The 13,575-nt window shown below is 46.6% G+C and overlaps 1 protein-coding gene across 2 annotated transcripts in view; it reads right to left on the reverse strand.

Annotated features, from left to right (window-relative positions):
- The window catches only part of KIAA1614 (KIAA1614 ortholog), a 60,502-nt gene that overhangs the window by 32,475 nt on the left and 14,452 nt on the right, over positions 1 to 13,575 (reverse strand). For both annotated transcript variants that reach the window (XM_048497973.1, XM_048497974.1), the window contains exons 4-5: positions 7,870 to 8,013; positions 3,284 to 4,971 (exon numbers count right to left, since the gene is read on the reverse strand). In XM_048497973.1, coding sequence (XP_048353930.1) covers positions 3,284 to 4,971; positions 7,870 to 8,013 — 1,832 coding nt within the window. The remainder of the gene's footprint in view (positions 1 to 3,283; positions 4,972 to 7,869; positions 8,014 to 13,575) is intronic.

Here is a 13,575-nt window from a genome sequence, read left to right on the forward strand (position 1 = left end):
AACTGCAGAAGTCTCATCCAGGAAACCCTGGTCATTTTATTGTTGAAGGCTTTCATGGTCAGAATCACTAGAATGTTTTGGGTTTTCCAGGTTGCATGGCCACGTTCCAGTAGCATTTTCTCCTGACATTTAGCCTGCATCTGTGGCTGGCATCTTCAGAGGATCTGATGGTAGTAAAGCAAGAGGAGTAGATATACCTGTGGAATGTCCAGAGTGGGAGAAAGAACCATTTGCATTGATTAAAAAGTGTTAAGGGTGCAATTTGCAAGTGTAATTTGCATGTGTTAAGTAGAATCCACCCATTTTAGCATATGTAAGTGGAATGTGTTCCACTTAACACATGCAAATTACACTTGCAAATTGCACCCTTAGCACTTTTTAGTCAATGCAAATGGTTCTTTCTCCCACCCTGGACATTCCACTTGCTTGGTCACTGCTCATTCAATTACCTTCCCGAGGAATGGCAGGTGTGATACAGCACAGTCATTAGCTGGGCCCTGTTTATCTAAGGAAGGCTTTCTCAATAGACATCTAAGTACAGCCTCCTTCTAGGAACTAGGGAAGCAACCCTGGGAGAAAGACAAATTAACAGACTTTTTCAGGGGGACTTCTGCTGCATCCAACCAGGATTAATCAGTCAGGAGGAACAGGGACCCAAGCAGCATGTTGCTGGTTTGATAGCACCCAGGACCCTGTCAAAATCCAAAAAAGAGTGTGGATTGAAGAGGACTACAGAGAGCCCTAGGCACCTCCGTTATGCTGTTTACATTCAAATCACCAGCAAGGTCCAGTGGGAGCTTTCAGCCTTTATACACAAAGAAGTTCACAAATATGTATCGGCAGTAGAGAACAATTCAACTGATGGCTCCCCAAAGACCTTTATTCTTGTCCTCAGTAAGCTCATAGAGGGAACCACCAACAGTCCCTGACAAATCCTGCATTGCATTCTGGGAGCCAACAGGATCCATAAAGCTCCTTGGGTGAGCAAAAATAGGCTCTCTGCCCTTCCGGGGGGAGTAATGAAACTCAGCCCGACCTTTACAAGGAAATGATCTGACTGTGGCAGTAGTTCTGACACAACCACGCTATCCAGATCTATACTGCGCAAAAAGCCAAATCCAGCATGGGGCCTGCTTCATGTGTTGGGCTGACACAACTGGAGACAGTCCCAATGCAGCCATGGACAACATGAAATCCAAGGCAGAACCAGGAGAGGTGGAGTCTGCGAGGTTGAAATCCTCCAACACTGCCAGTCACAGGAAACGCAATGCCTTAGTCACAGACTGTTCTCGCAGATGCAGGCTACACTGTTCTCGCAGATGCAGGCAGTGATGTTGCCAACCGTGGTGCCACAGGCTGCTATGTAATCTGCACTGGACACTTCTGTGTTTTATACCAGTTTAGCTGACTAGGATTTTATTCAAATGACACTGAGGAACTGGAGCTTGGTAACGGTGTTAAGAATTCTGTTAGTCATCCTTTCCACAGGCTCGAAGAACTACAAATACCCAGGATTCCCCAAAGGACAGAACAACCACCCAACCAATTTTGTGACTGTGTGTGTGGGCCCAACATTAACATTTTCTCCAGGACTACCTTCTGTTTGCCACCTCTGAGGGCAACAATTTCTGGGTGAGACTATGTAGAAAAAAATCTCAGGCACATCCATGTGGTTCACCAGCTACCATGTCCACGAAAGTGACGTGCAGGTTTCATAAAACTCATGTGAACCTCGTTGGTGGCATCTGTCCAGCTGATCATGTATTCCCAGTTGTGAATCTCAGAACTGAATAAAGAATCAGCTGCAGTAACAGATAATGAAAGGTTCCATTCACATGTATGGGAGACATTTCCCAGTGCCGTATTCTCCTTTATTGCTGAGCAAATTATGTTGGGAAAACAACAAATTATGTTGGGAAAACCACAAAACTGGCTACATGCAGACTGGAATGACGTAGCAGGACTGGATGATAGGAGCTGGAGTCACAACTTCATGACAGAAGAAGAAAATGAAATACATGCCATTGAATTGCAATTGGCTCATGATGACCCCTTCCATGGGGCATTCCAGGCCAGAGGAGTGGGTCTTCTTTGTGCGTAGAAGGTCCCCAGCATCTCCTTTAAGGTTTTAAGGTTCAGGTAGGAAGTGATATGAAACACCTGATACTTTGGAGAGCTGCCATCAGTCAAAATACACAATATTGACCATATCTGCACAAGGACAGCTGTTGGGTAAGTATGCAATCCAGGAGGATACCATGAATGAAGGCCTATGTCATCAGCTTCTTCCAGGCAAATAGTTAGTCCATTATCTTACAACAAAGAACAATCAATACAGATGTTCACAAAAATCTATTCTGGTTCTGGTTCTATTTCATGCATCAGAAATTATCTTTAAACCGAGTGGGAATATTGTTTGACTAGTGGTTTGCTAGACTCTGTACATTTTAAGGCAGTAATGCTGTTGGCAACTTTTAATGTAGCCGCTGATACCAGAATACTAGATGCTGAAACGATTTTAGGCTTTTGTGCACTTACTGCTTGTGGGGTGGCTGTTTGCGAGTGGTTTTCCTGTGGTTTTCTCTTTAGAGAAGAGGTCTGCAACCTGCGGCTCTCCAGATGTTCATGGACTACAATTCCCATCAGCCCCTGCCAGAATGGCCAATTGGCTGATGGGAGAGCCGCAGGTTGCAGACCCCTGATTTAGAGGGAAAGTTCTCCTACTGTGTAGTCTTCCCAGTTGTGCTAATCTAGCCCACTCTCTGCTTCCTTTTTGTTTCTGCACCTTTGCTTTTCTGGTGCCATCTTGGATCTATCAAGAATGCAACAACCCATGTCAATTTCATGGGTCTACCGCTCCATCAATAGACCGCAGCACTATTAAAACAAAAACAAAAACCAGCCCTTTCAATCCTGGCTGGAAGAGCTGTTGTGTGGGTAGCAGAAGGTGGGGATGAGTTGGAAACCCCAATGGAAGTGTAATGTACACCAATTCTCTTTGCAGGGAAGGAAAAGTTGCACTTTGCCCTGTTTCGGAAACCACAGGGCTTCTCTGATCTGATGCCGCAGTGACTTCCAAAGAGGCCAAAACGAGTACATAATTGAAAATCCAACCTGAAGGGAATATGAGTCCAATGCAAGGCAGACCACGAGTGCACAAAAGGCCTTTGATAACCAAACATGTATAAATACTATAATTTGTTTTAATCACTGTATTACTGAAAGAGTTCTGAAGATCGTATAATAAAACCGTTGAGACGGGGAAGCTGATGTTCCCTCTTACCTTTGTTGTTGTCCAGCATCCAACTGTCCTGGAGAAACTCCTCACTGTTTTCCTCTGCAGCAGTCACTGAGGCTTCCGGCTGACACTCTGCATGTGTGTTATTGCAGTTATTGGTAGATAAGGCCAGCAGGTGACTCTTGGCAAGCACATTTGTAGCTGGCTGCAAGTCACATTGCTCCTGCAGGCCAGAGACACATTTTTGCTGCACACGTTTGGGGGAAATTGAGTTAACTGGCAATTTATTGGCTTGGCTCATGAGCCCAGGACTCTGAATGGTGGGCTTGTAGCTGCCTGTCAAAACAGCTCTCCTGTAAGGCAAAGGGGAGGAGAGAGCTTTTCCAGTGCTGGGGGGCGCAGGTACTCGGTTCACTACGTTGTAGCCTACAACAGTTTGCTTTGCTAATTGCCGTGATGGGCCTGTTACCTGTGCAGTTTGGCTTAAGTTGTTGGTTGGCTGAGGAGCATGATCGGAGCTTTCCAATGACTTCCCATTCACAGAAGCTGTCCCGCCACCTGGGACTAAACGGGAAGGCACCTGCTGGGAGCAGACGACAGGTGTGGGTTGCCTCACCTGAACTTTGGCTGTCCTGATGTATCCTTGGGCCTTGCCTTTTTTGATCTGTTGAAACTCATCTGCATGCTGGTCAACTCTGGGAACGGCTTCCACCCCATTGGCTGTCCTCCTGGTCACCTGATCTTTCGCTTGCAAAGCCCCCTTTGGGTTACACTTGCATGTTTCATTAGCAGTTGACTGGATCTCCACTTGACTAATGCTGGGCCCATTATCCCGGATCTTCTCCCCATTGGTACTGCAGACACCATTCGCCCTGTGCCTTTCCCGCTCAGCCTTCCTACCCTTTTCTGAAGGACAAGGTAGCTTAAGATCAGAACCAGAACTACAATGACAGCCATTTTTGTCCACTGGCCGGCAGCTGCTGGTTCCAGCCTCTTCACTGTCCGTCCTGTAGCTATCTGATGTGTCAGTGGTGCTGTCTAAAGCTGAGTCCACATCATCTATGCAAGTCACCTCTCCAATATAAGTCTCCCTGATACGTTCTGTGTAAACATGCTGGCGAGAAGGAAGGACCCACACTGGAGTTCCTTTGGGACCCAGATGCCTTGTTCGGGAGTCCTCTTGGCATGTACCGAGCTTTTTGTTTTCATTCGCTTGGGTTAAATTTTTGCTTCCTTGAGGGATGTTGGAGGTTTGAGGCATGGCATTCCCAGCTGAATGGACTCTGGCAACTGGGTTCTGATTGGCTGCTGCACTGGCGATGTAAGAGCCGCAGGCACTGCATTTTCCTTCCTCATTAATTGTGAGCGTTTTCCCATTCTCAGAGCGCCCCCTGCCGCTACCATTCTGTTCTTCGTTCTGCTTACGCTGTAGGTCGCCATTTATATAATCTGAAAGGTCTGGCTTGGAGGCAAGCGGGCCCTGCCCAAGAAACAAGAGGACTGAATCTAAGACCCGTTTCTGACGCTGCTGCAGGCGTTCCAAGTAGCGGACCTCGGCGTCCCGTGCAGATTCATCTTCAAAACGGACTCGGGATGGGGACGGCCCCCGCTTCCTCTGCTGACCGCAGCTGGATTCCCCACTAGATGAATCACTGAGGTTCCCACTAGCATGGGAGTCTCCGTCCTTCAAAGCAAAGTTCCTTGTGTCCACAACAGCAAACCCACGGGCATCCCTGCAGTACAAACAAAGATCAACTGGATTTAGTAATAGTGGCCAGCCTTTCATCAACCTCCAACATAACAATCAAAACTGTACAGAGCGCCATTTGGCTTCATAGCACATGTGGAAGCCTAATCAGAAACCAAGCCTGAAGATACTCTCTCCCACCTCTTCCAAAATTTCCCTTCCCATCGAGGGCCAAAAAGCAAGGGGAACATGCACTCGGATTGTCTGTGGCTTTTCTGACTGTGGATTCTCCAATTGTCCGTGGATTCATTACAACAAAGGTTTTGCTATCTTGTGTGCTGGGATCCCTGAGCTGAGTCAATGTTCCTAGCTTCTGCACCTCTAACAAAGCAGGAAGTGTAGTGTAGAGGCCACTGATACATACTGACCAAGGCAGAATGCAAAGAACGGGCTGGCTTTCAGCAAGGGGTTTATACTGACTGTGCAAGGCCAAAAACGTTCAAGTGTCAAGACGGAACAGTACATGTCGGTCAACCAGTGAGATGAAACAGAAATCACAGATGGTCATATTTTTTATCTTTACCTTCCTAAGAAGTCAGTGTAGCATACGTAGTTATCCCATTCTTTTTCAAAAATTCACACAACGCCTGTGAAATAGGTTAGATTGTGGGATTGGCACAAAGCTACCCAGCAAGTTTCAAGGCTGGAGGTTTAATTACATGGTGCTACATATTCCTCACCCTGACCTAGATGGCCCTGGTTAGTCCCTCAAGGAAGTCTGGGGCTGCTACACCGACGTGGGCAATGGCTAACCACCTCTTATCACCTCTGGCCTTGAGAACCCTATAGGGCAGGGGTCTGCAACCTGCGGCTCTCCAGATGTTCATGAACTACAATTCCCATCAGCCCCTGCCAGCATGGCCTAATGGGAATTGTAGTCCATGAACATCTGGAGAGCCGCAGGTTGCAGATCCCTGTTATAGGGTCATGATACATTTATACACACACATGCACACAAAGTCCTCAGGTTGGGTCTGCCATGAGGACCATCAGAGGTGCACTTGTGAGTCCCACACTGGGAACTCAGTTCCCAGGTACACAGGGCCTGATTTGGATGGGGACTGTGGTGCACGTGGAAAGAAAGCTTATGTCTCTCCCTAATATTGGTGCCTTACTTTGACACAGTCCTAAAGAAGCACTATTGGACTGCTTGGAAAACCTGTGTATATCTCATCAGAATACGAGGGACCCCACATGAAGACTGCTGGGTGACCTTTAGTCACAGTTCTCTCAGAACTCTCTCAGCCCCACCTACTTCACAAGGTGTCTGTTGTGAAGAGAGGAGAGGAAGCAGTTTGTAAGCCTCTGTGAGATACTCCTTAAAGGTAGGGAAAAGCGGGAAATAAAAACTAACCCTGCTTCTTCTTCAAATAAAAGCTCCTCGGGGCCATTTCAACTTGGGAAAACAGTCCAGGGGATACAGATGAAACCCCTTCTCCTTATGAACTTTGTTCCTAATCTGAACTGGACCCACTTCACACATTTATATACCATGAGGTTATTTTGGAAGTTTATGTAGATCAGGAAGACTTGGAGAAAAAATGCAGGATGCAGTGAATATGTGAACCCAACTCTTCCCAACTGTAATCCAACATGCTAACTACCAAGGCACCTAAGGGACTGAGTAGTAGCCCAACGCTACTTCTGCCCCAAACGCAGCAACCAAAGGAACAACATGGTAACATAAAGAAGCCCTCAGGAATGATCTAAAATGAAGTATATGAGTTCAAGGACGAGACTCTAGTGGATCTCTAACCCAGGTACTGACCACAGCCAGATCTAATTTGCTTTGCAAACAGAATGTGACTTGGTATCTTTACCCTGTTCTCTGTTTGGACCTCGCCAAGAAAAGATGCTAAGGAGAGTAAACGCAAGAAGACTAGAGAGTGGCAGTGCATGGGGGAAATTCTTGATGATGTAGAATATGATTTGCTCTGAGATTTGCTCTCAGACAACAGCATTTCATATTGCTTTGCAAAAATCACCCATGGGCAAGGTTGCCAATATTTTACAGTTCGTGCCTCTCTGGTTTCCATGAAAGGGAAAGTCAGTGAATGTAATCCTCCCAGTTCAACAACTGTATGTAAACTAGTTTTCCTGTTGCGTATGGTAATCTTTAATACTATGGGTATTCCCATCACTGTCTGACCTCCTACTCCGGAATGTACATTCTATTATGTTAATTAAACAAGGAATTTATACTAAATTACTAAGAAGTGTAATACAGTATTTAACTCCCTTTTCATTCCAGAGGGTTAACTGTGGTAGTCCAGTAGCACCTTGCAAGATGATCAAAGTTTATTCCAACATAAGTTTTCATGAAACGAGCTCTGATTCACAAAACCTTATGCGGGAATAAATGTTATTAAATCTCTTAAACTACTACTGCCCCTTGGCCTTAACTAAACTCTCGTTTTTTGGAATCAAACACTGACGTTGCATTCCACAACAGTGTTATTTTCCTAAGTATATGACTTTTCCGGTTGTCAGTCACATACGCCATAAACTCCTGTGGTGTTCTCTTGGCACGTCTTTATTCTCACATACCTCCCTCCGGCACAACGTCAGGAGCTTCTGACTGGCCAATACAGGCTAATAACTTTTTGAGATGATAGCAGACAGACACAGCAATGCCTTCCAGGGGAAAGACGACTGGAAATACCCCCAACGAACAGAGAGAAATACACAGTCTGACATTGTTGGCTGCTGGATCAAAAGTATGCAAATTCGTATGCGCGACAACAGGCACATGAGTTTTACCACCAAGGTGGCAGGAAAAGCTCAAAGTTGGTGCCATGTTGCAAAAACACAACAAATCCTTTTCTATCCCCCTCTTCTGTACACCTTACCCTTAGCTCCAAGTCTACCGCAGGGAAAGCCTTACCTCCGTTCCTGGGGTGCAGCGGGCAAGATGCTATGGCTGGCTCGGAGGGGATTCGTCCGGGCCTTCATGCGAGCTCTCTGCAGTAGTTGCTTGGCCTGCTCATGCCTGGGGCTCAGCTCCAGTTCCTGGTTGGGAACAAAGGCCCTGAAAGCAAGGCAGCACGAAGTGGGGAGGGGGGGGGGATTAGAAAAAAATAACAAGGATTAAGAGTGGTTTAACAGTGATGGCGGCAGCCTAGCAGGGAGACAACATGTTCACAGAGGCTTGGAAGGCCCCTGCAGCAGCCTAAAATAACACTAGGTGGCATCTTGCCAGGACACAACTGAACAGACGGGGCTTTGGTAAGGCAGATAGCGGAACTGGGCTTGGAGACATTTCATTCATCATGTTGGTCCGGCCATTCTTTTCTCATTGTTATTTTCTCTGCCATTCTCCCTATCTCCTGGCTTGATTTTATTTTGAAACCCTGTTAAATTTGTGTGCGCATGTGCGCGCGTGTGTGAGAAAAAAGTATTAAACACAACCCAGGATATGAACAGTGAGAAACGCTACAAGAAGTATTTGGATTTATACCCTGCCTTTCTCTCCTGTAATTCAAAGAGGCTTGCAAACTCCTTCCCTTCCTCTGCCCACAACAGACACCTCGTGAGGTAGGTCAGGCTGAGAGAGTTCTGAGAGAACCGAGACCAGCCCAAGGTCACACAGCAGGCTTCATGTGCAGGAACTGGGAAACAAATCCAGTTCGCCAGATAAGAGTCTGCCGCTCACGTGGAGGAGTCTTAGAGGAATCGAACCTGGTTCTCCAGATTATAGTTCACCTGCTCTTAACCACTGCACCATGCTGGCTCTCTAAAAGGAAGCTAGAGGACTGAAATGAGAAAAAGACGATTGCAAATATACAAACTGAAAATAGGGATGCAGTAAGCAAGATGCTGGGACCAAAGTTTAGAGGCACTCTATCTGGTTTCCCACAGAAAGTCCTCTGTTCAATTTCTGGCATCTGAAGCTTTTCAGAAAGGGATCAGGTAGTACATGGTATGAAACACCTGCTCCAGAGAGCTGCTGCAAGTCAGCATAGACTTGGAGAAACTGAGATTCCGACCTTGAACAAGGCAGGCTCATGTGTATAAGCAGATCTCCAGCAGCAGTTGTGTAGGAGGTTAAGAGCTTGTGTATCTAATCTGGAGGAACCAGGTTTGATTCCCAGCTCTGCCGCCTGAGCTGTGGAGGCTTATCTGGGGAATTCAGATTAGCCTGTGCACTCCCACACACGCCAGCTGGGTGACCTTGGGCTAGTCACAGCTTCTCGGAGCTCTCAGCCCCACCTACCTTACTGGGCGTTTGTTGTGAGGGGGGAAGGGCAAGGAGATTGTAAACCCCTTTGAGTCTCCTGCAGGAGAGAAAGGGGGGATATAAATCCAAACTCTTCTTCTTATCGATAATTTTCTTTGAATGGAAATGTTTGTGGGTAGAAAGAGAAGGGAATCCTGAGCAGGACTGTGGAAGGGCGCATTTATCGTTCCCTGTATGTATTATTTCTCCAGAAGAAATCCCCCATCTATCCCATTTACACGGCCACAGGGACACAGCAACTGCTATTAGCCTCACTGAGGGGGGAAAGGGTCCCGTCCCCCACCATGGGGCTACCACCCACTCTGGTTTTGGAAGAGGTCTATCTCCAGGAAACTGCATGGGTGTCACTTCTCCCTGCCCCTGTGACAGGGTCCCCAAGAGAAATAGCACTCCCTGACAACTTCAATGTTCTTTTAGTGAAAATTTTTAAAGGTACTGGAATGTTGTGATTTTAGTTGCAGCTGTTCATTAGTGAAAGAAAATAAAGAGATACACCCATGACACCATTGGAAGGGGAAACCAAGACCGCCCCCTAGTGAGTGCCAATTTACATTTTAAAAAAAGGAAATTGTACAGATTTGCAAAATTAAAGTGTTTTTGAAATTCTTCTTCCCTCCATTAAGCGCAGCTTTGATGTTTTTGCACATCATTTAATGCTCTAAAATGAATAAGGTTAACATAAACAAATTGCACAGGGAAGGTTGTGCTTATGTGTGTGGCCTGCTGTGCAAATGATGTCACAGACACTGTTCAGTAGGTACCCACAACAGCTGATCAGCCACCTATTAAACATAGCCAAATCATGCTGCTAAGGGTTGGTTCTGGCTTTTCAAGTGTGCTTGAACCATCAAATAAGCCAGCTGGAGATAACAGGTAAAAAAGGGAATGCCTAGATACAATGAGAGCTCTGCAACATGGCCTCAACTCAGTTTACGCAGTCACAGGGACATGGGGATTTTAGCACAGACTGCTTTTAGTTCATAGCAAACAGCTGAAACCAACACTCCCTTACTGTACACACCTATATATATATTGGGCAAAGTCTCAATAAAGCCCAATTATCTTCCATGGGGATCCCTCCCCCTCCCCAAATAGAGAACCACTCCCTTGGCCCCTATGTCCTGTTTGCTGGCATTCCAAGGCCACCATGAGGAACAGATGGAACCCTGGTCTGACCCCATAGACCTCTTCTTTTGTTCAGTTACTACCCTGTTTCCCCGAAAATAAGACATCCCCGGAGAATAAGACGTAGTAGAGGTTTTGCTGCAGTGCTAAATATAAAGCATCCCCCGAAAGTAAGACATAGCAAAGTTTTTGTTTGGAAGCATGCCCGTCCAACAGAACACCAGAGCATGCAGCTGTGGAATGGAAAAATAAGTCATCCCCTGAAAATAAGACATAGCGCATCTTGGGGAGCAAAAATTAATATAAGTCACTGTCTTATTTTCGGGAAAACACGGTAGCTGTCCAGGTTATAGCTACTTCCTTGAAATACACTTTCACTCAAACTGTGTCTGGTTCGTACCATTTTGGACTCTCTTTTTTCCTGACCCTTTTGTACCCCACCTTTCCTGTAAGGGACTTGTGGTGGCATCACCAAGCTAAATTGCAAGCTCTGGCAACTACAACACAATAGTGGTTCTATGCACCATGGCACCCTCTTCCTAGTTCACGGACCCTATTCTTGATCTATCGAGAAGGGCCTAAACACTGGTGTGGATCCCACTCAGGAGGAATAGATCTCTCCTAAGTATAGGGAAATGTTGTCTTCTTCCCTTTTTTACTGCTACTTGCTGTTCCATCTGAAATTGTGTGCCACAAAGAGGGGAAAGTGATACACACACACACGCACACACCCCGCGGATAGGGGTGTTAGTGAAAAATCACCCTCTTCTTCTTCCCTTGACAGAAATGCTTCTTGCAACGAGTACAGGACCCACGCCACTGTCTTCAGCCATTTCAATCATCTCTCACTTGGGATCCCAGAATAATGCTACACCGGTTTTCTCCGTCTCACCACCGATGACCCATTTCTTCTCCCTCCCCAAGAACACGCACATGTCCACTCGCTCATTTCCGATTGGCTCTCGCCATAATCTTCATGATTAAAATAAATCAGCTCAGTCACTTCCAGTAGGCCTAAACTTAACCCTTTCAGGACAGCTTGCATGTTTTCGGTCAAACGAGACTGGAGAGACATAAACACACATCTTTGCTCTTCTAAGTTGTTTTCCAGAAGGGAGAATCCATCAGTCTGGCCTCTCTTTCACAAAGCAGTTCGCAAGGGTGCACGGAATTTTCCTTCACATTTCACTAAACAATTTGCTTTTGAAAGGTCACTGTAGGGAACAATTAGTCCCACACCATCAGTGGCTTTGACCCTGACTAGCAGAGTATGATGTTCCTGCCTCTTTCCTTCCGCGGGACAGCCAATTTTCCTCCTCCTCAACATCCTGTTACTTAGGGAGGGGGACCCCCAAATACAAGATTTTAGAGTACATTTTGGACTGCCACAGAAGGAAGGAAATTGAAAAAAATGTATTCTGTGGGCACAAGTCCTTGCAACCGCAGAAATATTGTCTAAAGAGTTTCTTTGCCAGGCCTGGACTCCCCACAAGACCTCCAAATGCTGAATATGGCTTGACTAGCCACCAGGATGAACACTCTTTGTGTCCCAGGTAGAAATATGCAGAACCTCTTCAACCAATTTCATTTCCCTCAAAATTCGTCCCTCAAAAAGTTTGGTTAAAGCAGGACGCTTATGATTGGCTCAAGCAGCTATATTACATTGCCCCATGCATCTGGTTGTTCCTCTTCATACCTCCCAAGAAAGAGACAGGCAGGCAGGCCGTGCTATCCTCCTACAAGTAGGTTTCAGCCTGACAAACCACAACTTCCTTGGACATATATTACTAGCGCCCAGAGGCATAGCTCCAAGGGGGCAGGGGTGCGTGCAATGTACTGTGGGGTGCGCACCCTGTGGGGTGTGGTGAGGGCGTTCCGGGGCGGGGTAGGAGGAAGCACCAGTGCACCGGGCGCTTTCCCCCCTTGCTACACCTCTGCTAGTGCCATCCCATACTTCATTCAAAAACAAAAACAGCCCTGTGGTTGGAGTCTGCTACAGACTGCAGGAACAGTGTGAGGAGGTGGATGCTGCTCTCCTTCAGCAGCTTGACAGCATATCCAAGCAACATGCCCTTGTAGTTATGTGTGACTTCAGCTTCCCTGATTTGTGCTGGGAGACAAATTCAGCTAAGCATTCAGAGGCTGATGACCCACCGGCACTCTGGTGCATGATGGGACTGAAAGCATGTCAAGGTAAGAAATTTTGTCCCGACACACTTCCTTTTTACAGTGCGGCAAGAGAGGTGTGCTGGGGCAAGAAATCCTGCCCTGATGCTCTTCCTCTTTGCGACACGCTGAAAGAGAAGGTGCGTTGGGGCAAGATTTCTTGTCCTGATGCACTTCCTGTTGCCCGGCACATGCTTCTCGGTTTCTGTGGGGAAAGCAAGAGCACTTCTGGGGTGACTTTTCAAGCTAGAGTGGGGCGAGGATGGGCAACAGCCTGAAGTGGGTAATCGGACAAAGTCACTCAATTTCCTGACTTGTCTGGTTGACAACTTCCTTTTTCAAACAGTGGCAGAAGCTATGAGGAGATCTGCCATACCCAACTTAATATTAACCAACAGGCAAGAGTTGGGAGATCGAGTGAAGGTGGTGGGGACCTTAGGAGGAAGTGACCATGTCCTCCTAGAATTCCTTTTGCTGCTGGGGAGCAAGGAAGTTCGTAGTCAGCATGTTAGATTTCAGTAGGACAAATTTTAATGAACTCAGAGGGATGATGAGAGTCATTCCAAGGGCAAGAATGCTGGAAGAGAAAGGAGCAAGTGAAGCGTGGGTTCTTCTAAAAGAAGAGCTCTTGTGATTGAAACCATCACTATTCCAGCAAGGCAGAAAAATGGTAGGAGATCCAAGAAGCCAATGTGGATGAACAGAGAACTCGATGATAAAGCTAAGGAAGAAAAAGGAAATGTTCAAGAAATGGAGGGAAGGACACCACACTAAGCAGAGGTGGGATCCAACCAGTTCTCACCACTTCTCTAGAAGTGGTTACTAATTTTTTCTGAGTGCCGAGAAGGGGTTACTAAAGCAACCTCCCTGCCCAATAGGGACTGGAGGTGCGTGTGTGCGGCGGTGCCACTGTTTGAATCCCACCACCATCGGAACCTGTTATTAAAGCTTCTTCAGATATGTTGGGGGGGGGGGACTGCAATGTAAAAGAGGCAATAGTCCCACTGCTGTGCAAAAATGGAGAAACTCTGACGGAAAATGGAGAAAAAGCCAAGATGCTCA

This window comes from Sphaerodactylus townsendi, linkage group LG05, assembly GCF_021028975.2.
Source record: "Sphaerodactylus townsendi isolate TG3544 linkage group LG05, MPM_Stown_v2.3, whole genome shotgun sequence".
NCBI classification, from domain to species: Eukaryota; Metazoa; Chordata; class Lepidosauria; order Squamata; family Sphaerodactylidae; genus Sphaerodactylus; species Sphaerodactylus townsendi.